The 24,426-nt window shown below is 45.8% G+C and overlaps 1 protein-coding gene across 2 annotated transcripts in view; it reads left to right on the forward strand.

Annotated features, from left to right (window-relative positions):
• Positions 1-24,426, forward strand: part of SEZ6 (seizure related 6 homolog) — an 880,998-nt gene that overhangs the window by 770,139 nt on the left and 86,433 nt on the right. For both annotated transcript variants that reach the window (XM_077294330.1, XM_077294332.1), the window contains exon 6: positions 24,171-24,339. In XM_077294330.1, coding sequence (XP_077150445.1) covers positions 24,171-24,339 — 169 coding nt within the window. The remainder of the gene's footprint in view (positions 1-24,170; positions 24,340-24,426) is intronic.

The raw sequence follows: 24,426 nt of genomic DNA on the forward strand, positions 1-24,426 counted from the left end.
ACTGTGTTGGCCTACCATGTAAAAAGGGGGTGGGGCCTCATACACGAGCCGGGACTGGATACTGATGTTTTCGTTGCGCACTGTAACGTGAGGGCTCCCTGTTGTGGCCGAAGCGGAGAACCGTTACAAAAGGGGGATCCAGTGACCTACAGCCGCCACTTGAACCCACTCGGGTGGTATGCACGAAATGTTCGGCGGTGTATGTCTGGGCCTGCGGCACCTGCAGCCCCAGATCTGGTCCCGGGAGCGCCTGAACTTGTCACTATCGCGACGGTACGCCTAGTGGCAGCCCCGGAGTTGGCCAGTCGAGTCCATCTGCATGTTCGAACCGAGGACACTGGCGCTGTAGTGGCCGGGGGCGCGGAGCCCCAGCCACCGGAAGGAGAATAAACCTCGATACCATGAAAATGTAAATAGTTAACTGTTCATTCCTTTAACTGTTCCTGTTTGCTGCTAAACCCGTCTAGGGTTAAAGGTGACCCCTTTGTTGACCCGGGGTCACTGTTGTTTTCCTGAAGTTTATACAGTTTTAAAAAAGAGAACTGCAGAAATCATGAACTGCGCATGATTCAAACTTTCCCTTGTAAATAGTTTGCACTTTCTTAAAGGTGCTCCCTACTGGTTTTAGTCAAAAGACACTTTGCGAAGAAACCGTTCCTACTGGTCCTAGTTAAAGACACTTTGTGAAGATACCGGACCGGAACTTTGCATGAGACTGGTAGGCTGAGAAGACGAGCTACCTCAGAGAGACCTGGTCCCCTCTTAAAGGGGATGTGAAGAATTGTACTTGAAAGCGATACTGTTACAGAACAGTAATGTGGTAATGATGCCTTGAAAAGAAAATGTAACTGTTTTACATGCCGAGTTATATGTGTTGAATTTGTTAAAATGTGAAATTTGAATAATGTTTTGAAGACAGGAAAGATGCAGAGAGCCCGTAGGGGTAGAAGTAGAGGTCTGCATAGTTGAAAGTAAGAGAAGTAATAATGAGGGTGAGGATAGAAGGTAAACCCTGCGTCCCCATTGAAAAGTTACTTTGTTGCTAAGGACAGAGAGTGAACCCGTAGGGGTTAGAGAGTGAGTCCTTAAAGGGGCCGAGTAGAGCTGGCTCAGAGTTCTTCAACCGAAAGGAATGTTATGTCTATACTGTGTATAGTAGCGAAAGGCAGTAGGCCCTGGCTGAACAGGGCGGTCCTGTAGAAGAAAGGAGAGGCAGTAGGTCTGGTGCCGTAGGGACAGGCGGTCCTGCAGGTTCACAAGAAGGAGAATGTAAAGTTGAAATGCCTTATAATGTGATTATAGGAAGGCCTTTGATAGACTAAGAGTGTGAGTTTCTTAAAGGCAATGTTAAGTTATTATTTCAAAAATTGCACTAAATAGAATACCCGGTTGGGTAACAGAAGTTATTTATACTCTGTAAATTATAAGGTTAATTATGTTTGTAACGTTACAAGTGTCCTCACCTCCCATAAAGGGAAGCCTACTTAAGTATACTTATTGTTATTTGCACTCAACAAAATTGTATGTCTTTTTGCTAACCTGTATTGTTGTTTTTCTTCCCAGTCCCGGAGTACTGTGTTTAACCAGGGGGGAGTGCAGCGCCCCAGAGTCCTGGTCGTTGCAGTAGCATGGTTCAGCCACTAAGGGGGGCCATGCTGCGTTCGATGGCACGGAAGGAGTTCTCTGAGCAGGTATCACAGTCACCAATACATTTCACAGCTGGGCCTCCGGGGGGAGCTAAGGGTGCTATTCATTAGGCCACTCCCCACCATAGTGGGTAAACTGGGGGTCAGGCAGGAAGTTAGGGAGAACGCTGACGGGATTGAACGGAGCAACACCTGGTGGCAGAGGGTGTTGTGAAGGGAGAGACTGTAGGGTCTCTGCCAGGGGTGGGATCCTGGCAGAGGCTTGGCATGGAAAGAACGTAAAGGGACCGTGCCTGCTCAGCATAGCGGCGGTGCCCAAGGAAGGACTAAGAAGCGAGATAGATTGTGCTGAGTGAGAAACGAAATCAAGCGAAAGGAGATACCAGTGAGGGTTGTGCTGAAAGAGGCAGCACCTTACTGAGGCGCACTACCGGTGGCCGGAACGCCGAGGAGGTAAAGAGTTTCAAGCCATACCTCAGACCTACGGCAGGGCAGTTAGCTTGAGGCGGACTGTCTCACGCATCACCCAGGAAGGCAAAGGGGGGTACCAACAGGAGAGGGGCACAGATAGAGTCCCGGAAGATCTCCGAGCCTCCCCGTCATACGGGTGCGTTCCTACCATAGTATCTGGAGGGACGAGGAAGATCATTGCGAATTAAGTTGTTGTGAGGGAACACGAGAAACAGACACAACAGTTGTGGGGTACTTTCCGTAAGCACAGCAGGGAAGGACTGCAACACATAGCGCTAGAAGGAAGGCACCGATTTCCACCTGCAAGGAGAGCTCTGGAAGTGCCATTGGACCGGCCGGACTTGCGCAGCCTGGTGAGCCGTATTCCGGACTGAGGACCCAGAGAGCTTCAGTAAAGAGGTAAAGAGACTGCAACCTGGTGTCCTCGTTATTTACCGCGACCTGCACCCCACAACTGCACCGCTACAACATCACTTATTGCACCGGACGTCCCCCACTGACAGACAGGGCCACGGACCGGGTCTAGCCACCGTGACAACCCCAGGACTGAGACCTAGAGGCCCGGCTCCGGGTACCCCTCGGCCCTGCGGCGGTGTGGGGGCGCTCCATAAGCACGCCCCAAGACTTTGATTGACAGCTCCCTCTGCAGTGTATCTGTGCAGAGCGAGCTGTAAATTAAAGTGCGGGTGTGCTTACAGCCACTGCTCACAATGCCTCAAGCAGTGACTGAAGTCGCTGTGTGCACACCTCAATGACTGAAAGCTGGCAGCTCCTTGGGGAAATAAAGATCATTTTCTCCCGGTAGCCATGCATTCAGTAAGGGCTCATGCAGATGTCCATGCAAATTGATCCAAGCATGGATCACTAATGCATGACTGGCAGTAGGTCTCCCAACCCAAGCATGATAGGTTCATAGAAATATATAACACCCTGACTCTTGGGTCGGGAGACACGCAGCCAGTCTGTACATTGCAGTCCAAGATCGGACCGATTTGTATTGACGTCTGAATGACTCCTTAGACAGCTGGACAACATTGGAACGCTATTTAAGGGGTTGTAAATAGCACTAGGTATAATGTACAGTGATATAATTCACTGAATGGTTTTAGTTGATGCTAGATAAAATCTCATGTTTGATTTATGTACGTCTAAACTTTGCAGCAATTGTGAAAATTCCAAAGCAGACAAGACATTAGGAAGCCACACAGTTCTGCTCTGTGGTTCAGTGTTCCTCTGCACTGTACTAAGATTAAGGAGACAATGGTTATGTGATCAATTACTGTCTGTCATTTGTAATTAGTTTGGATTTTTGTTGTTTGTTTGACATTACGGAGGAGTTTCTATTGATCAGTGGTAAGAGCACTTAAACAACTCCATTAAGAGCGCATCATGTTAGGAAGCAAACGTGAAAAATGGAAAACCTATTCCTGAATTACACAAGAGACTTGATCGGTGGTACATTTTCTGATTCATATAACTGTTTGCTAACAGGCGTATAGCTGGCGAGCATTGCACTCTATTTATTATAGGGTTTTGCAGTACATTTATGCTACTAATTGTGTCTTTTTTAAACTTTGCCTTTAATAAATGAGCCCAAAACTACAGCTTAACCACATGCAATTTCAGCCTTTTTTCTATTAGAGCAAGAGGACAAGTATACCATTGCCAGCCATTTGACATCTAGTAATTGGCACAGACGATAGATGTATTGAAAGGATGATTCCTGTTAAGTCGGTAAAACATAGTAATTAGGGATGAGCAAACACGAAAGGTAAAGTTCAAGGTTTGTACCAGACACCTAGTATCCAGTGCCAAACCCTGAACACGTACTTCTAAACGGAAGTCCATGTTACTGTTCGGGTTCGCCAGCCAAACAATGGCAATGGGGTACTCGGTACCGGGTCCTTCGGTTCGGGGGATGTCACGGTGGCCTGACCCGGTCCGTGGCCCTTGAGGGGCGCCCAATTAAAGGTGAAGTTTGTATAATGTTCGTGACGCCACCTGTGGTATTCGGTCAGTGGGGACCGACGCTGCTTAGGGGTCCGCTGGGGTGATGTTATGGCAGCTAGATGGTATACCTTCCCACAGGTGAAGTGTATCCCCAGGGCTTCCCAGAAGTGTAGATGGTGATGGTGTAAGGCTCGGTGAATAACAAGGACACAAGGTTGCAGTCTCTTTACCTTTTACTGAAGGCTTCAGTGTCCACAGTCCTGGGTGCCGGATCACGGGGTAGGCAGAGTCCGGCTGGTCTGAAGGCAAATCCAGAGTCTCCTTATCCAGGTGGAATGCAATAGCCTTCCTATGCGCACAGTAACACAGTAGGTCCTCACTTGCTTAAGCTCTAATGAAGTCCTCACTGTTTTTATTACTCTTCTCTCTCTGTTCCCCGTGGTCGGATAGAACAAAACCCATATGACTGATGGCCTGAGGCTTGTTTATAGGGACCCTAGAGATGCCCCGACCCCCACAAGTTGCCACCTGTCTTCTTAGGTATTTTAGGTCGGGCAGCCAACTTGGAATTGACTGTCCTGCCAGTCTCTGAAGCAATGGCGTAGAGCACTTTACTCCCTCGGTATTCTGGCTACCGGAACGCGCACCAGAAGGATGCAGCTCCTCTCGTCTACTATCCTCTCTGGTATCCACTTGTTGCTATGCCTTCGTTTCTCACTCACTAGAACACGCTTCCTTTCAATGTCTCTTTCTTAGGATGCTGCCGCATGGGGTGCAGGCGCAGCTCCGTGGACCCTCTTCCTCCTCAGACCAAAGTCTGGATCTGCTGGAGATCATTCCAGACAGCTCGGCCTGGAGACCTTTCTTTCTCAGTCTCCAGCCAGGAACTCCCTCACTTTCTAACCAACCCACCAGTTCTATCTATCTGTGAGGAGTGGCCTAATAGATAGCACCTTTGCTCCCTCTGGCGGACTGGAGTGTGAAGTGTGTGGTGTGGTTGTGATACCTGAACAGGAGATCTCCCTTATTGCCTCCAGACGTAATATCACTCCCCCTGGTGGAGAAATAACATTGCTGCAGCAACCAGGACTCTGGGGCGCTGCACTCCACACAACCCCCCCTTCCCACCGTCCACCCCCCCCCCCCCCCCCCCCGTTAAATCCAGCACTCCCGGGCTGGGAAAAGAAAAACAAAACATTAGCAAGAAGACATACAAAGTTTTTGAAATGCTATAAAACAAATTAATTTAACAGTGCTTCCCTTTATGGGAGGTGAGAACACTTGAACGTTGCAAACAATTAAGAACATATCTACATTGTGCGTACGACTTTAAATAACAATTATTAATTTAACTATGAACGATCATCATTACCCACACGGGTATACTATCTACTAAGTGCAAATATAAAACAGTATCTTTCTTTCTCTAAGTGCGAGTACCCTCTAAGGGCATACTATAAAACTTCTATTCTCACTCCTTTTACATATGCAGGACTATCTGTCTACCCCTACGGGATCACTGAATCTTCCTTCAGTTTATTTCTATAAAATCTAACATTTACTTTAACTTCAATTTTATTCAAAGTACATCATTAAACATTTTACTCTTGACTACATACTATCACTATGTAAAAACATTATTACTATCTAACTACTTAAGGCAACATTATCACTTTTAGGCGAAGTGCAACAACTAACATTCCCTTTAAGAGGAAACCAAGTCTTTTCTGAGGTAGTGCAAACAATCAATTTGCAAGTCAATTATTAACGGTGAAGCAGCAAGAACTTTCATGCTGTCATCAGGAACAGTTTCTTCAAAAAGCTCTTCTTTGTAAAACCAGTAGAGAGCACCCTTAAGAAGGTGAAAACTATATACAGGAACAGTTTGTGAACCATTCACCGTCCATGATTCCGCAGTTCTTTTAAAATAAACTTGTGCAAAACTTGGAACAACAGGAATCACGGGTAAACAAAGGGATCCCTTTAAGAGTTAACCCTAGACAGGTTTAAGCCGCAAAACAAAGAACAGTTAACTATTTACATTGTCGTGGTTCCGAGGTTTATTCTGGCGGTCTCCACCAGGGCTTTACCTGACACGTAGCCCTCTGTGGCTCAGGATAGTTCGGGTCTAGGATCACTCCCGGTGCCAGGTATACTCCATTGGTTCGTTTTTTATGCACGATCAGGTCGTGCGCGGCAATGAAAGTCTGAGTGGCTTGATGGAGGATGCAAGTTACAGCCGGTGTCGCCGCAGCTGCGTCGGCGGTGAGTTCTTCCTCCAGGGTCCTGGACACCGCTAAGAGGGCTGTGCATCTCTGCACATCTCAGGCCCACCAGCTGCTACCTTTCAGGTACCGGCGATAAGTCACAGCATCCCCAGGGTTCAAGGTTAGATCCGCGTTGTCTCCGCACAGGCAGGACTCCACCTCATCCCGGGTAACATGGACTCTCACCGATGACCCGATCTCTTGTATGAATCCCTTTTCTTTTTGAGGTTGGTAGACTACCACAACACCCCACTTCGGTGGCGAGTCATCCAGCAATTCGCCTAGCGCCTCCCGTTCCACTTCCCGCCGGTACTCCACAATCAGATGCCGCCGGTACTCTCCCCAGGGAAAGGGCCCAAGGTCATGCCCTCCCAGTGGTCTGGGGTCATGTGACGGGGACGCCGGGGCTCCAGCAGTCGCGGTGGTGAACGGAGCCAGTGCGGAGGGAAGGCGGATTTCCTGGAAGCTACGGCACCGAGTACCTGTGAGGTGACTCTTTCGGCACTGCTCCACTCCTCTGGGGAAGGGGCCAGGGCTGGCGACGGCGCGGGCAGCGGAGCTTCCATAGACAGCTCCCAGGGGTCCATGCTCTCCAGCGGTGGCATGTTGGAGTAATCCTCCGGTGACGGGGGTCTGTGCGGGGCCATTCTTTTTCGTGGGTCCCCTCCGATCTCCAACCCCATTTCCTCCTCTCCTGGAGAGCGGTGTCGTTTTGGTTGTCTCCGCCCACCATGGAGAATCAGAGAATCAGGAGGCGGACCTCAGCTGCTGACGGACACGTCTTCAAGATACAGAAATATTTAGACTGGGCGGCCATTGTTTTTCACGCTTCTCAGTTCATTCACGCCCACAACTCCACGCCCTTCTTCTTCTCCTGCGCTCCTCGTGGCGCCGTAATGGCGGCGGTTTTGGCGGGAATTTTGGCGGCAAACGGCAATACACAGTTCTTAAACAAATCACAGTTCCAACACAGTTCTGGCACAATCCTTAGGCACACATGACCTGATTCTTCAGGCTTAAGTACATCCTGTTCGTGACGCCAAAGTTTGGAGCGCCCCCACGTTAAGGGCAATGGGGTACTTGGTACCGGTCCTTCGGTTCGGGGGATGTCACGGTGGCCTGACCCGGTCCGTGGCCCTTGAGGGGCGCCCAATTAAAGGTGAAGTTTGTATAATGTTCGTGACGCCACCTGTGGTATTCGGTCAGCGGGGACCGACGCTGCTTAGGGGTCCGCTGGGGTGATGTTATGGCAGCTAGATGGTATACCTTCCCACAGGTGAAGTGTATCCCCAGGGCTTCCCAGAAGTGTAGATGGTGATGGTGTAAGGCTCGGTGAATAACAAGGACACAAGGTTGCAGTCTCTTTACCTTTTACTGAAGGCTTCAGTGTCCACAGTCCTGGGCGCCGGATCACGGGGTAGGCAGAGTCCGACTGGTCTGAAGGCAAATCCAGAGTCTCCTTATCCAGGTGGAATGCAATAGCCTTCCTATGTGCACAGTAACACAGTAGGTCCTCACTTGCTTAAGCTCTAATAAAGTCCTCACTGTTATTACTCTTCTCTCTCTGTTCCCCGTGGTCGGATAGAACAAAACCCATATGACTGATGGCCTGAGGCTTGTTTATAGGGACCCTAGAGATGCCCCGACCCCCACAAGTTGCCACCTGTCTTCTTAGGTATTTTAGGTCGGGCAGCCAACTTGGAATTGACTGTCCTGCCAGTCTCTGAAGCAATGGCGTAGAGCACTTTACTCCCTCGGTATTCTGGCTACCGGAACGCGCACCAGAAGGATGCAGCTCCTCTCGTCTACTATCCTCTCTGGTATCCACTTGTTGCTATGCCTTCGTTTCTCACTCACTAGAACACGCTTCCTTTCAATGTCTCTTTCTTAGGATGCTGCCGCATGGGGTGCAGGCGCAGCTCCGTGGACCCTCGTCCTCCTCAGACTGAAGTCTGGATCTGCTGGAGATCACTCCAGACAGCTCAGCCTGGAGACCTTTCTTTCTCGGTCTCCAGCCAGGAACTCCCTCACTTTCTAACCAACCCACCAGTTTTACCTATCTGTGAGGAGTGGCCTATTAGATAGCACCTTTGCGCCCCCTGGTGGACTGGAGTGTGAAGTGTGTGGTGTGGTTGTGATACCTGAACAGGAGATCTCCTTTATTGCCTCCAGATATATATCACTCCCACTGGTGGAGGAATAACATTACTGCAGCAACCAGGACTCTGGGGCGCTGCAAGTACACACCTTAAAAAGAATAACAGATCTGAGCCTCCTCCTGCTCCCTCTTCCACTGCGGTTTCGGCCTCTTTCTCCCTCTCATGATCAACAGGGCCACCTGCCTCCCCACAAAGAGAGGATGTGAAAGCACCACCGACACTACCAGCAATGTCAAGGAGCATCTCCACACCGTCCCATGGAAGTGTTCAGCTCTCCATCCCCCAAACCCTCGAGAGAAAGCGGATATATCCCTATAGCTACCCACAAGCCATGGTCCAGAATGACAACATTTCCAAATGACTGGCCATTGAAATGCTGCTGTTCCGGCTGCTGAAGATGTACAGTTTTAAAAAACTGATGGTTGTGGCTGTCCTACAGTACGTTGTTCCCAGCCCCCACTACTTTTCCAGTTGGTCCATCCCTGCGCTGCACACACATACGGACCAAATCAGGTGTGCACTGCGCAACACCATCAGTGGCAAGGTCCACATAACCACTGATACGTGGACCACTAAGTACAGCCAGGGACGCTATATCTATATCTATATATCTCCCTTACTACCACTGGGTATTGTAGTAGTGGCTGGGACAGAGGCAGAAGGCGTTCTAGCGCATGTGCTACCACCACTGAGGATTGCTAGATGTTTCTCTATCCATGTTGCCTCTTACTCCACTTCCTCTATTGCCTCCTCACTTGGTCCCAGTAAGACCTGCACCATCAACTTCAAATCCCACACTGCGCAGGAGCTGTGGACAGGGATCAAACAGCAGACAGATGAGTGGTTGGTGCAGGTAAACCTCAAGTCCGGCCTGATGGTGTGCGATAATGGGCAAAATCTTGTAGCAGCTCTGGGCCTAGCCAGTTTGACGCACATACCTTGCTTGGTGCATGTGCTGAATTTGGTGGTGCAGAGCTTCCTTAAAAGTACCTACATGTGTCAGGGCTGCTGCTGAAAGTCTGGGCAGTGTGCACGCACTTTCAGAGTTCTCAGCCTGCTGCTCGTCTGTGTTGCAGCATCACTACTGCCTCCCCACTTGCCACCTCATATGCTACATACCAACAAGGTGGAACAAGGTGGTCCAGGATAAAGTTCTGGTACCCAAATCAAACTTTGGACTAAAGTTCGGCTGAAACTGAACATTCACAGGTCCGTAAATCCCTAATGTAATGTAAAGGTACCGTTACACTAAACGACTTACCAACGATCACGACCAGCGATACGACCTGGCCGTGATCGTTGGTAAGTCGTTGTGTGGTCGCTGGGGATCTGTCACACAGACAGCTCTCTCCAGCGACCAACGATCAGGGGAAGGACTTCGGCATCGTTGAAACTGTCTTCAATGATGCCGAAGTCCCCCTGCAGCAGCACCCGGATAACCAGGGTAAACATCGGGTTACTAAGTGCAGGGCCGCGCTTAGTAACCCGATATTTACCCTGGTTACCATTGTAAAAGTTTAAAAAAAAACAGTACATACTCACATTCTGATGTCTGTCACGTCCCCCGGCGTCCACAGGGTTAAAACTGCTTTCGGCAGGAGCGCTGGTAATATGCACGCGCTGCTGCCGAGAGCTTCCCTGCACTGAATGTGTCAGCGCCGGCCGTAAAGCAGAGCACAGCGGTGACGTCACTGCTGTGCTCTGCATTACGGCCGGCGCTGACACAGTCAACCCTGTGGACGCCGGGGGACGTGTTGTGAACTCTATTTTTGGGCTCCCTCTAGTGGTCACAAGCGGTACTGTGTAGTGTTGTCTTTCTGCAGGTTGGCTTCATCACCTGGTTCGTTATCCTTGGTTGGTTTCCTATTTAGCTCACCTGGATACTCAGTTCCTTGCCTGCTATCAATGTATTCAGTGCTCTTCAGATTCCTGGTGACTACCTTGCTCCCAGTCTCTCCAAGACAAGCTAAGTTTTTGTTTGTTCAGTTTCTGATTATCAGCGTTCATCATGTTTTTTGTCCAGCTTGTTAAAATGTGATTTCTTACTTGCTGGTTGCTCTAGGGGACTGAGTTTCTCCCCTCACACCGTTAGTTGGTGTGGGGGTTCTTGAAATCTCAGTGTGGATATTTTGTAAGGGTTTTTTACTGACCGCATAGACCCCTTTTCTATTTTCTGCTATCTAGAATTAGTGGGCCTCTTTTGCTGAATCTGCTTTCACCCCTGTGTATGTGCCTTCCTCTTACCTCACCGTTATTATCTGTTGGGGGCTTCTATATCTTTTGGGGATTATTTCTCTGGAGGCAAGAGAGGTCTTTCTTTCTTTCTCTCTAGGGGTAGTTAGTTCCTCAGGCTGGCTCGAGACGTCTAGGATTTTAGACACGTTCACCGGCTGCCTCTAGTGTGGTTGGATAGGTTCAGTTTTGCGGTCAGTCCAGTTTTCCACCTCCCTAGAGCTTGTCCTATGTTTAGTCACCTTGCTGGAGTAATTTGTGATCCTCAACCACTAAGGATCATAACAGTATAGCAGGCCAAAAAGTGTTTTTTGCATCGCAGAAGTGGGATTAAAAGAAGACCTGAGTACATTTTTTTTTTTTGTGCTGCAGTCTGTCTAGCTTCTTTCTTCCCCTTGAACTCTGAGTGGTTTTGAGCTCAGCTGCAGACATGGATGTTCAGACTCTGACTTCTAGTGTGGATCATCTTGCTGCACGGGTGCAAAGTATTCAGGATTTTGTTATTCATAGCCCTATGTCAGAACCAAAGATACCCATTCCTGAGTTGTTTTCTGGAGATAGATCTAGGTTTCAGAATTTTAAGAATAATTGTAAGTTATTTCTATCTCTGAGACCTCGTTCCTCTGGTGATTCTGCTCAGCAAGTAAAGATTGTTATCTCCTTCTTGCGTGGTGACCCTCAGGATTGGGCTTTCTCTCTGGCGCCAGGAGATCCTGCATTGCTTAATGTGGATGCGTTTTTTCTGGCTCTTGGATTGCTTTATGAGGAGCCTAATCTTGAGAATCAGGCAGAAAAAGCGTTGCTGGCCCTCTCTCAGGGGCAGGATGAAGCAGAGGTGTATTGTCAGAAATTTCGGAAATGGTCAGTGCTTACTCAATGGAATGAGTGTGCCCTGGCTGCAAATTTCAGAGAAGGTCTTTCTGAAGCCATTAAGGATGTTATGGTGGGGTTCCCCACCCCTACAAGTCTGAGTGATTCTATGGCTTTAGCCATTCAGGTTGATCGGCGTTTGCGGGAGCGCAAATCTGCTCATCCTTTGGCGGTATTTTCTGAACAGGGACCTGAGTCTATGCAATGTGATCGAACCCTGACCAGAATTGAGCGACAAAGTCATAGACGTCAAAATGGGTTGTGCTTTTACTGTGGTGATTCTGCTCATATTATCTCAGCATGCTCTAAACGCTTAAAAAAGGTTGCTAAACCTGTCACCATTGGTACTATACAGCCTAAATTTATTTTGTCTGTTACTTTGATTTGTTCTTTGTCGTCCTACTCGGTTATGGCCTTTGTGGATTCGGGTGCTGCCCTGAATCTGATGGATTTGTCATTTGCCAGGCGCTGTGGTTTTGTCCTGGAGCCTTTGGAATTTCCTATTCCTCTGAGGGGAATTGATGCTATGCCATTGGCTGAGAATAAAACCTCAGTATTGGACGCAAATGACCATGTGCATGACTCCCGTTCATCAGGAGGTGATTCCCTTTCTTGTTCTGCATAATTTACATGATGTTGTCGTTTTGGGTCTGCCATGGCTGCAGGCTCATAATCCAGTTTTAGATTGGAAAGCTATGCCTGTGTCTAGTTGGGGTTGTCAGGGAATTCATGGCGAAACTCCATTGGTGTCTATTGCTTCTTCCACTCCTTCTGTGGTCCCTGAGTTTTTGTCTGACTACCAGGATGTATTTGATGAGCCCAGGTCCAGTGTCCTGCCCCCTCATAGGGATTGTGACTGTGCTATAAATTTAATTCCTGGTAGTAAATTCCCTAAGGGACGACTTTTTAATTTGTCTATACCAGAGCATGCCGCGATGCGGCGTTATATAAAGGAGTCTTTGGAGAAGGGACATATTCGCCCATCCTCTTCCCCTCTTGGTGTAGGATTCTTTTTTGTGGCCAAGAAGGACGGTTCTTTGAGACCTTGTATAGATTATCGCCTTCTGAATAAAATCACAGTCAAATTTCAGTATCCTTTGCCACTATTGTCTGATTTGTTTGCTCGGATTAAGGGTGCCAGTTGGTTCACCAAGATAGATCTCCGTGGTGCGTATAATCTTGTGCGCATTAAGCAGGGAGATGAATGGAAAACAGCATTTAATATGCCCGAAGGCCATTTTGAGTACTTGGTGATGCCTTTTGGACTCTCTAATGCTCCTTCTGTGTTTCAGTCCTTCATGCATGACATTTTCCGAGAATATCTGGATAAATTTATGATTGTTTATCTGGATGACATTTTGGTTTTTTCTGATGATTGGGAGTCCCATGTGAAGCAGGTCAGGATGGTGTTTCAGGTCCTGCGTGCTAATGCTTTATTTGTGAAGGGCTCAAAATGCCTCTTCGGAGTACAGAAGGTCTCCTTTTTGGGTTTTATTTTTTCTCCTTCTACTGTGGAGATGGACCCAGTCAAGGTCCAGGCTATTCATGACTGGACTCAGCCCACGTCTGTTAAGAGTCTTCAGAAGTTCTTGGGTTTTGCTATTTTTTACCGTCGTTTCATCGCTAATTTTTCTGGTGTGGTTAAACCTTTGACGGATTTGACCAAGAAGGGCTCTGATGTGACTAATTGGTCTCCTGCGGCCGTGGAGGCCTTTCGGGAGCTTAAGCACCGGTTTTCTTCAGCTCCAGTCTTATGTCAGCCAGATGTCTCTCTCCCCTTCCAGGTCGAGGTTGATGCTTCCGAGATTGGAGCAGGGGCTGTTTTGTCGCAGAGAAGCTCTGAGGGCTCTGTGATGAAGCCGTGTGCTTTCTTTTCAAGAAAGTTTTCGCCTGCCGAGCGAAATTATGATGTTGGTAATCGGGAGTTGTTGGCTATGAAGTGGGCATTTGAGAAGTGGCGACATTGGCTCGAAGGAGCTAAACATCGTGTGGTGGTCCTGACTGATCACAAAAATCTGATTTACCTCGAGTCTGCCAAGCGCCTGAATCCTAGACAGGCTCGTTGGTCGTTGTTTTTCTCCCGTTTCAACTTCGTGGTCTCATACCTGCCTGGTTCGAAGAACGTGAAAGCTGATGCACTTTCTAGGAGTTTTGTGCCTGACTCTCCGGGAGTTTCTGAGCCGGCTGGTATTCTCAGAGAGGGAGTGATTTTGTCTGCCATTTCTCCAGATTTGCGACGAGTGCTGCAGAAATTTCAGGCGGATAGACCTGACCGTTGTCCACCAGAGAGACTGTTTGTCCCGGATAGATGGACTAGCAGAGTTATTTCCGAGGTTCATTCTTCGGTGTTGGCGGGTCATCCTGGGATTTTTGGTACCAGAGATTTGGTGGCTAGGTCCTTCTGGTGGCCTTCCTTGTCGCGGGATGTGCGTTCCTTTGTGCAGTCTTGTGGGATTTGTGCTCGGGCTAAGCCTTGCTGTTCTCGTGCCAGCGGTTTGCTTTTGCCTTTGCCTGTCCCGAAAAGGCCTTGGACGCACATTTCCATGGATTTTATTTCGGATCTGCCAGTATCTCAGAAAATGTCTGTCATCTCGGTGGTGTGTGATCGTTTTTCCAAGATGGTCCATTTGGTGTCCTTGCCTAAGCTGCCTTCCTCCTCCGATTTGGTTCCTCTATTTTTTCAGAATGTGGTTCGCTTGCACGGCATTCCTGAAAATATTGTGTCTGATAGAGGATCCCAGTTTGTGTCCAGGTTTTGGCGAACTTTTTGTGCTAAGATGGGCATTGATTTGTCTTTTTCGTCGGCCTTCCATCCTCAGACTAATGGCCAAACCGAGCGAACTAATCAGACGTTTGAGACTTATTTGAGATGTTTTGTTTCTGCTGATCAGGATGATTGGGTGACTTTTTTGCCATTGGCCGAGTTTGCCCTTAATTATCGGGCTAGTTCTGCTACCTTGGTTTCGCCTTTTTTCTGCAATTCTGGTTTCCATCCTCGTTTTTCCTCGGGTCAGGTTGAGTCTTCTGACTGTCCTGGGGTGGATTCTGTGGTGGATAGGTTGCAGCAGATTTGGAGCCATGTGGTGGACAATCTGAAATTGTCACAGGAGAGGGCTCAGCGCTTTGCCAACCGCCGCCGCAGTGTGGGTCCCCGACTTCGTGTTGGGGATTTGGTGTGGCTGTCTTCTCGGTATGTTCCTATGAAGGTTTCATCTCCTAAGTTTAAGCCTCGCTTCATCGGTCCTTATAAGATCTTGGAAATCCTTAACCCGGTGTCTTTTCGTTTGGATCTCCCGGCATCGTTTGCCATCCATAATGTGTTCCATAGGTCTTTGTTGCAGAGGTATGTGGTACCTGTGGTTCCTTCTGTTGAGCCTCCTGCTCCGGTGCTGGTCGAGGGCGAATTGGAGTACGTGGTGGAGAAGATTTTGGATTCTCGTATCTCTAGACGGAGACTTCAGTATCTGGTTAAGTGGAAGGGCTATGGTCAGGAGGATAATTCCTGGGTTGTCGCCTCTGATGTTCATGCGGCCGATTTGGTTCGTGCCTTCCACGCAGCTCGTCCTGATCGCCCTGGGGGTCTTGATGAGGGTTCGGTGACCCCTCCTCAAGGGGGGGGGTACTGTTGTGAACTCTATTTTTGGGCTCCCTCTAGTGGTCACAAGCGGTACTGTGTAGTGTTGTCTTTCTGCAGGTTGGCTTCATCACCTGGTTCGTTATCCTTGGTTGGTTTCCTATTTAGCTCACCTGGATACTCAGTTCCTTGCCTGCTATCAATGTATTCAGTGCTCTTCAGATTCCTGGTGACTACCTTGCTCCCAGTCTCTCCAAGACAAGCTAAGTTTTTGTTTGTTCAGTTTCTGATTATCAGCGTTCATCATGTTTTTTGTCCAGCTTGTTAAAATGTGATTTCTTACTTGCTGGTTGCTCTAGGGGACTGAGTTTCTCCCCTCACACCGTTAGTTGGTGTGGGGGTTCTTGAAATCTCAGTGTGGATATTTTGTAAGGGTTTTTTACTGACCACATAGACCCCTTTTCTATTTTCTGCTATCTAGAATAAGTGGGCCTCTTTTGCTGAATCTGCTTTCACCCCTGTGTATGTGCCTTCCTCTTACCTCACCGTTATTATCTGTTGGGGGCTTCTATATCTTTTGGGGATTATTTCTCTGGAGGCAAGAGAGGTCTTTCTTTCTTTCTCTCTAGGGGTAGTTAGTTCCTCAGGCTGGCTCGAGACGTCTAGGATTTTAGACACGTTCACCGGCTGCCTCTAGTGTGGTTGGATAGGTTCAGTTTTGCGGTCAGTCCAGTTTTCCACCTCCCTAGAGCTTGTCCTATGTTTAGTCACCTTGCTGGAGTAATTTGTGATCCTCAACCACTAAGGATCATAACAGGGACGTGACAGACATCAGAATGTGAGTATGTACTGTTTTTTTTTTAACTTTTACAATGGTAACCAGGGTAAATATCGGGTTACTAAGTGCGGCCCTGCACTTAGTAACCCGATATTTACCCTGGTTACAAGTGAACACATCGCTGGATCGGCGTCACACACGCCGATCCAGCGATGACAGCGGGTGATCAGCGACCAAAAAAAGGTCCTGATCATTCCCATCGACCAACGATCTCCCAGCAGGGGCCTGATCGTTGGTCGCTGTCACACATAACGAGATCGTTAGCGGGATCGTTGCTTACGTCACCAAAAGCGTGACGTTGCAACGAGATCGTTAACGATAAAGATACTGTCCTTGCATAAATCTAAAGCCCCCATACACAATAGCTAGCTGTTGGCCAAATGTGATTATTCGTCTGACAGCTATCTCTCGAGAGACCCCATACACAGGAACACTCAGCTCGGTCGTACGCTCCTGTTTTCTCTATGACAAAGCTGCTGACAGATTTCTCTGGCTGAAGTTTATATCCCAGAGAACCACAGAATCGGCCATCGCAAATGCTACTGTCCCATTTAATTGATTCCGTTACTAGTTACAAACAGACACTATGCAAAGCTAAGGCCAGGAACACAGCAACAATAATGTATAATAATAATCTTTATTTTTATATAGCGCCGACATATTCCGCAGGGCTTTACAGTTTGCTCACAATCTAAATTCCCTATCAGTATGTCTTTGGAAAGTGGGAGGAAACCCATGCAAACATGGGAAGAACAAATGCCCTGCAGACAGGGCCAGACTGGCCATCTGGCAATTCTGGCAAATGCCAGAAGGGCCTAAGTGGTTGTGGGCCGCCTTATCTGCTACGTTGTTAACAGAATCCGTGTTCTCAAGACATCTGGTGCTTGGGGATGGGGACAGCATTTGCCTGAGTGATTTCAAATGCCAGGGCTGAATTTCAGCCCCAGTCCGTACCTGCTTGCAGATGTTGTCCATGGTGGGATTTGAACCCAGGACCCCAGCGCTGCAAGACTGCACTGCTAACCACTGAGCCACCGTGCTGTCAGTATATACAAAAGGGCACACTGTTATTGGGACAACCACTATATGGAAAAGCGATTATTTGTAGCAGCATTATGCACAACTTTGTACAATCATTTTTTATCCCTCATGACATGATACATTTTAGGATGCTTGCTAAATAGCTTGGCAAAAACATTGGTAATTCATTCCATTAAATAGATTTTATAATATATGCATTTATAGCTCAACAACTAGTCTCTACCATCAGAAACATATGGTTAAATCCAATCAACATAGCCTACGCCATTATATTTATTGTTTACTACCGCAACTTCACCTTCTTACCTTGAACACATCACGCAGCTGTTCTGATGTAGCTCTTGTATAATCCATTTAGTTGCTAATCGGTAATCTGCAACACACCGTAATGAAATAGAAAAAAATAAAACACATTTCTGCATCTTGCCTAGTACAAGTTTCTAAACAGGATATAGTTGTGTAACTAGAGTCCAATGAGCCCCGGTGAAAGATTTGGACCGGGGCCTCCCCATCCTGGTATATATTTCCCCCATCCTGGTATACATGTCCTTTATCCTGGGTCCCATCCTGATATATAAGTTTCTTATTCTGGGCCTCTGATTGACCGGCAGTGTGTACTGCAGCACACGGACCCGATGGGTCTATGCACCACAATACACTTTAGCTGAATTGGTGTTCAAGGACGCATGTTCAGTTGAAGTTTGTGCAGGTGTCAGCGGGCTCAGTCTCGACCACGACCTCTGCGACCATCGGTCGTTATGCTCCTGACAGGATATCATTCCAGCATTGTTTTAGCTGCTTCTATGAGCTGCAGAGTTTTACTAGCCACATGTTACTGGTGGTAAAGTTTCAGGGATCCATTTTATTAAGATAAGTGCAGTGAGACCAAATCTATAGTGTTACATAGTTAGTATGATTGAAAAAAAGACAGTGTTCATTTTAGGACATGATCACATATCAAAGTCAAACATCAGAAATACTCTGTCTGATACCTGATTCTGATACTTGAGTCTGATACCTGACTTTGATACCTGATTCTGATACCTGACTCTGATACCTGGCTCTGATACCTGAGTCTGATACCTGAGTCTGATACCTGAGTCTGATACCTGAGTCTGATACCTGAGTCTGATGCCTGACTCTGATGTCTGACTCTGATACCTGATTCTGATACTTGTGTCTGATACCTGACTTTGATACCTGACTTTGATACCTGACTTTGATACCTGATTCTGATACCTGACTCTGATACCTGGCTCTGATTCTTGAGTCTGATACCTGAGTCTCATACCTGACTCTGATACGTGAGTCTGATACCTGAGTCTGATACCTGACTCTGATACTTGAGTCTGATACCTGAGTCTGATACCTGACTCTGATGCTTGAGTCTGATACCTGACTCTGATCAGACTCAGGTATCAGAATCAGGTATCAAAGTCAGGTATGAAAGTCAGGTATCAGACTCAAGTATCAGAATCGGGTATCAGAGTCAGGTATCAGAGTCAGGCATCAGAGTCAGATATCAGACAGTGTATTTCTGATGTTTGACTTTGATATGTGAAAGTCAGGTATCGGAGTCAAGTATCAGAATCAGGTATCAGACAGTATTTCTGATGTTTGACTTTGATATGTGATCATGTCCTAAAATGAACACTGTACATCTGGTATGTCCAGTTCAACTGAGTGATGGTGGAAAATAAATGGAGGGTTCATAGTTACAACCAAACTGGATAAAGAGATATGCCCTAAAAGAGCAGATTTGTTTTCCTCCTGAGTTTTGACCAACTAGATCAACATCTAGAACATAAATTTTACAAATGTCCATAAATACAGGGTGGCCCAAAAGTAGGTGGACAGTATGTGTAATAGGGTTATGAAGGGAGAGATTTATCAAACATCTTTTTTTTATGGAACAGTCACAGGAGATAAGTATCTCAAAATTCTAATGAATCAAGTTGTTCCCCATTTACAGCAACAGCCTAATTCAAATGACCTTTATTTCCAAAAAGATAGGGCCCCTCTACATTATTCAAGAGTAGTCCGCGAGCATCTTGATGAAACGTTTCCTAATAAATGGATTGGCCGAAGAGGCCCACTTGATTGGCCGGCACGTTCACCAGACTTGACCCCAATGGATTTTTTCTTTTGGGGGGTACTCAAGGACAAAGTTTATAGTCGAAAACCAAAAAGTGTCAGTGATTTGAAAAATGACATAAGAGATGCATTTCAAGAATTTAATACCCAAAGAGACGTGTGCAAAAATGTTTGTCGAAGCGTAAGAGGCGGACTTCAAAGCTGTGCAAATTGTGATGGAAAACAGTTTAAGCACCTGCGTTGATAAAATTTAAGGGCTTTTGTATTATTGTTCAGAATAAAATGTAATTGTCAATGTTATGCTTGTGTTAGTAAATATAATTTTATATATAAATCAAAATAAATGTTATTATTTTCTGTCCACCTACTTTTGGACCACCCTGTATTTATGTTTTTCTGGAAGCCATCGACAGTTCCCCACGTGACCAGTCCCTAGAGTGCAGTAGACTATTCCACAGATTGGTAGTTCTCATGATGAAGAAGCCTTATTGCCTCTGGAGATTGAACATTCTTTTCTCCAAACAGAAGAGGAAATGACCTCTTGCTTTTTAAAGGTTTTTTCATAAAACAGCTTTTCAGCATATTTTTAAGTTAATATTGCATCCTTTAAATGTTACTTCTCAGGACTAATTTTAAAAGGAACCTGTTAGGTGATTCATGCCACACAAACCACAGGTACATTTGCAGTCAAGTATATTATTCTCTAAAATGGGGTCTTCTGCGGTTTCAGAGAAAATATACAGTTGTGCTCAAAAGTTTACATACCCCGGCAGAATTTTTGCTTTCTTGGCCTTTTTTTCAGATAATATGAATGATAACGCCAAAACTTTTTCTCCACTCATGGTTAGTGGTTGGGTGAAGCCATTTATTGTCAAACTTCTGTAGTTTCTCTTTTTAAATCATAATAGCCCAAAACATCCAACTGACCCTGATCAAAAGTTTACATACCTCATTTCTTAATACCGTGCATTGCCCCCACTAACATCAATGACATCTTGAAGTCTTTTGTGGTAGTTGTGGATGAAGTTCTTTATTTTCTCACATGGTAAAACTGTCCACTCTCCTTGGCAAAAAGCCACAAATTCTTGTAAAATCTTGGGCTGTCTAGCATTAACTGCACGCTTGAGATCTCCCCAGAGTGGATCAATGATATTGAGGTCAGGAGACTGAGATGGCCACTCCAGAACCTTCACTTTGCTCTGATGTAGCCAATGACAGGTCAACTTGGCCTTGTGTTTTGGATTGTTGTCATGTTGGAACGTCCAAGTATGTCCCATGAGCAGCTTCCGGGCTGATGATTGCAAATTTGCCTCCAGAATTTGCTAATAACATGATGCATTCATCTTTCCTTCAACTTTGACAAGTTTCCTGTGCCTTTGTAGCTCACACATCCCAAAACATCAGCGATCCACCTCCGGGCTTTACAATAGTAGTGGTGTTCCTTTCATCATAGGCCTTGTTGACCTTTCTCCAAATGTAACGTTTATGGTTGTGGTCAAAAAGTTCAATTTTGGTCTCATCACGCCAAATTACCTTGTTCCAGACGTTTTAAGGCTTGTCTCTGTGCTGTTTTGTGAATTGTAGGCGAGATACTTTGTGGCATTTGCGCAGTAATGGCTTTCTTCTGGTGACTCACCCATGCAACTCATTTTTCTTCAAGTGCCTCCTTATTGTGCATCTTGATACAGCCACACCGCTAGTTTTTAGAAAGTCCTGTATTTCAGCTGATGTTATTTGTGGGTTTTTCTCTGCATCCCGAACAATTTTCCTGGCAGTTGTGGATGACATTTTTGTTGGTCTACCTGACTGTGGTTTTGTTTTTACATAGCCCCTGATTTTCCATTTGTTAATCACAGCTTGAACGCTGATGACTGGCATTATATCTTTTTGTATCCCTTTCCTGTTTTATACAGTTCAACTACCTTTTCCCGTAGTTCTGTTCACAATTCTTTTGCTTTCCCCATGACTTACAATCCAGAAATGTCAGTGGCTGGATGAAAGATGCAAGAGTCTGTCTGGATCCCAGAAAATCACTCAGTTTTTATGTACACATGCTTTTATGCATGTTACCTTTAGTAGCCATTCATAATCATTTGTGTCAACTTCTGTGTATGTTGTCAGGCCAAAAAATCACCAGGGTATGTAAACTTTTGATCAGGGTCATTTGGATGTTTTGGGCTGTCATTATGATTTAAAAATAGAAAACACAGTAGTTTCATAATAAAAGGCTTCACCCAACTACTAACCATGAGTGGAGAAAAAGTTTTGGTGTTATCATTCATATTCTCTGAAGAAAGGCCAAGAAAGCATAAAAATCGGCCGCAGTATGTAAACTTTTGAGCACAACTGTACTTTCAAGAGCCAGTGGGGAAGATAGCCAGACCAGTCTGGTTTATGGCCATGGTCCCCCCTGGCTCTTCCCAGCACTGCTACAGTTGATTGCAAGGTCTCACCCTGTGTACACACAAGGGAGAAACCTGTTAATCACCTCTAGTGGCACTGAGAAGAAGCAGGAGCAACGCCAGACTAATCTAGTCTATCGTTATGGTGGTCCTCAGATCTTCAAAGTACATTTTATTTGAAACACCACAGCGTTAATATACCTGGCTGCAGTTATGCTAAGATTTATGCTGTCCATAGTTTGGGAAGCATGAATCATCTGAAAGGTTCCCTAATTCTTTTCATCTCTCATATCTTAAGATCCTACCTGCCCCTTATCAGATTTGTGTCTTATTTGTACGTTTTCTTGCTCCAGGATAGTTCTATGAACTGGTGCCCAGAACTAAACTGAATATTACAGATGAAGGCACACTATTGCTTTGTAGACTGGTAGAATTAAAATAGCTATCCAAAATATTCACACACCCCCTTGTCATTTTAAGTGTTTTGCTACCTCACAACCTAGAATTTCACAGTTTTTTGAGGGTTTGTATCAGTTCATGTAAAGAACATGCCTACAATTGTGAGCATTCAGTTTTATTTTTTTGTGAAGCAAACAACAAATAGGACAAAATAACTGAAATCTTCAGTGCACTTAACTATTCACCCACCTAAAGTCAGTATTTTGTAGAATCTCTTTTTGCTGCAATTACAGCTGCAAGATGCTTTGGATCGGTCTCTATGAGCTTTCCACATCTTGTCACTGGGATTTTTGCCCATTCCTCTGGTGTTTTCCTCTGGTGAGCAGTAGTGATGAGGGAATAGCACTATTGCTGGGTCTCCCCGAGCATGCTCGGGTGATCTCCGATCCGATTTGTTAGTGCTCAGAGATTTAGTTTTGTCGCCTCAGCTGCATGATTTACAGCTGCTGGACAGCCTGAATACATGTGGGAATTCCCTAACAAACATGTATACATTCCTCACATGTATTCAGCCTGTTTAGCAGCCATAAATCATGCAGCTGTGGTGACGAAAACTAAATCTCCGAGCACTAACAAATACTCGGAGATCACCCGAGTGTGCTCGGGGAGACCCAAGCAACAATGTTATTCGCTCATCACTAGTGAGCAGCAATCTTCAAGTCTCACCACAGATTTCCAATTGCATTAAGGTCTAGGCTTTGACTAGGCCACGCCAAAATATTTACACGCTTCCCCTTAAACCACTTGAGGATTGCTTTAGAAGTATGCTTTGAGACATTGTCTTGTTGAAAGGTGAACCTCTGTCCCAGTTTCAAATCAATGACAGACTGAAACAGGTTTTGCTCAGGAATATCCTTGTATTTTGATCCATCTATCTTCCTCTCGACTAAGACTATTTTCCCTGTCGCTGCTGCCAAAAAAACATCCCCACAGCATGATGCTGCTACTATCATGTTTCACTGTGGGGATGGTGTTCTTGTGGTTATGAGCTGTGTTGGTTTAGCAATAGACATAACATTTATCTTTGGCCAAAAATTTAAATTTTGGTCTCATCTGACCACAACATCTTCCTCCATACATACATTTTGTCTTTTGGCAAACTCAAAACGAGCCTTATAATTTTTGTGTGTAAGTAAATGCTTTTTCTGCCCACTCCTCTATAAAGGCCACATCTATGGGGTGTACAGCCTAGTGTGTTTAAACGGACAGATACTCCAGTCTCTGCTTGGGAATTATGCAGCTCATTCAGGGGTTACTTTTAGTCTCTGTGCTGCTTCTCTGATTAATGCCCTCCTTGGTCGGGCTGAGAGTTTTGGTCGGCAGCCCTCTTTTTGCAGGTCTGTTGTGGTATCATGTTCTTTCCATTTGATGATAATGGATTTGAAATTTTTTATAACCCAACCCTGACTTCTACTTCTCAATGACTTTCTCTCTGACTTGTTTGAATATCTCCCTGATCTCCATAGTGTTGTTTGGTTCCTCCTGCATAATGGTGTTGCAGCCTCTGTGGCCTTTCAGAAAAGTTAAATTATATATACTGACAGACCATGTGCGCTTAGATTGCACACAGGTTGTCTTCCTGTCACTAAACATGTCACTTATGACGGTAATTGCTAGCACCAGAAATTTTTAGGAGCTACATTGCAAAAGGGGGAATACATATGCAAATGCCAATTTTTAGTTATTTGATCCCATAAATTTAAATTATGCCTATATTCTTCTCACTTCTCTTCACCAACTCTGACTATTTAGTGCTGATGTATCACAAACAAATCAAATTACAAAAATATTTAAATTTAGGTAGGAATGTGACACTATAGGTAAAAACCCATGTGGGGTGTTACATTTGCAATCCACAGTACATCCATGTTCCGCGAGTCCATGCTTCTTTTAAAATATGGAAATATCCTGCTGGCCTATAAATATGCCATACATTTCTACAATAAGAATTCCCCATCAAATGTCATACAGCCATGGGTCATGTCTTACTGGTCGGAGCTCTGTGTGTTGATTGACATTTCCCAGTCTTGACAAGAGCCACTCTAGCTACCTCCATGTATGATAACATGGTGGAAACTAAGTAAAGACAAGTGAATTGCATTTTATGAATAATAGAGGCTCTACAATGCACATTTTTTATTCTTCTACCTTTAAATCTTCTATCTAGCTGCCTGTGGAGGTCTCATAAGAAATATCACTACTGGACGTCTGGTGTCACCCAATTTCCCAGGAAACTACAGCAATAACCTGACCTGCCATTGGGTCCTAGAGGCTCCTTCAGCACAACGCCTTCACCTGCACTTTGAGAAAGTCTCCCTAGCTGAGGATGATGACAGGTAAACCTATAGTTGCCAACAATGTTTTTATCCATCTACAATTCCTACATGTTACTTGTTGGGGAAAACAAACAGGTTAATTTGGAG

The sequence above is a fragment of the Ranitomeya variabilis genome, chromosome 3 (genome assembly GCF_051348905.1).
Source record: "Ranitomeya variabilis isolate aRanVar5 chromosome 3, aRanVar5.hap1, whole genome shotgun sequence".
Taxonomy (NCBI): Eukaryota; Metazoa; Chordata; class Amphibia; order Anura; family Dendrobatidae; genus Ranitomeya; species Ranitomeya variabilis.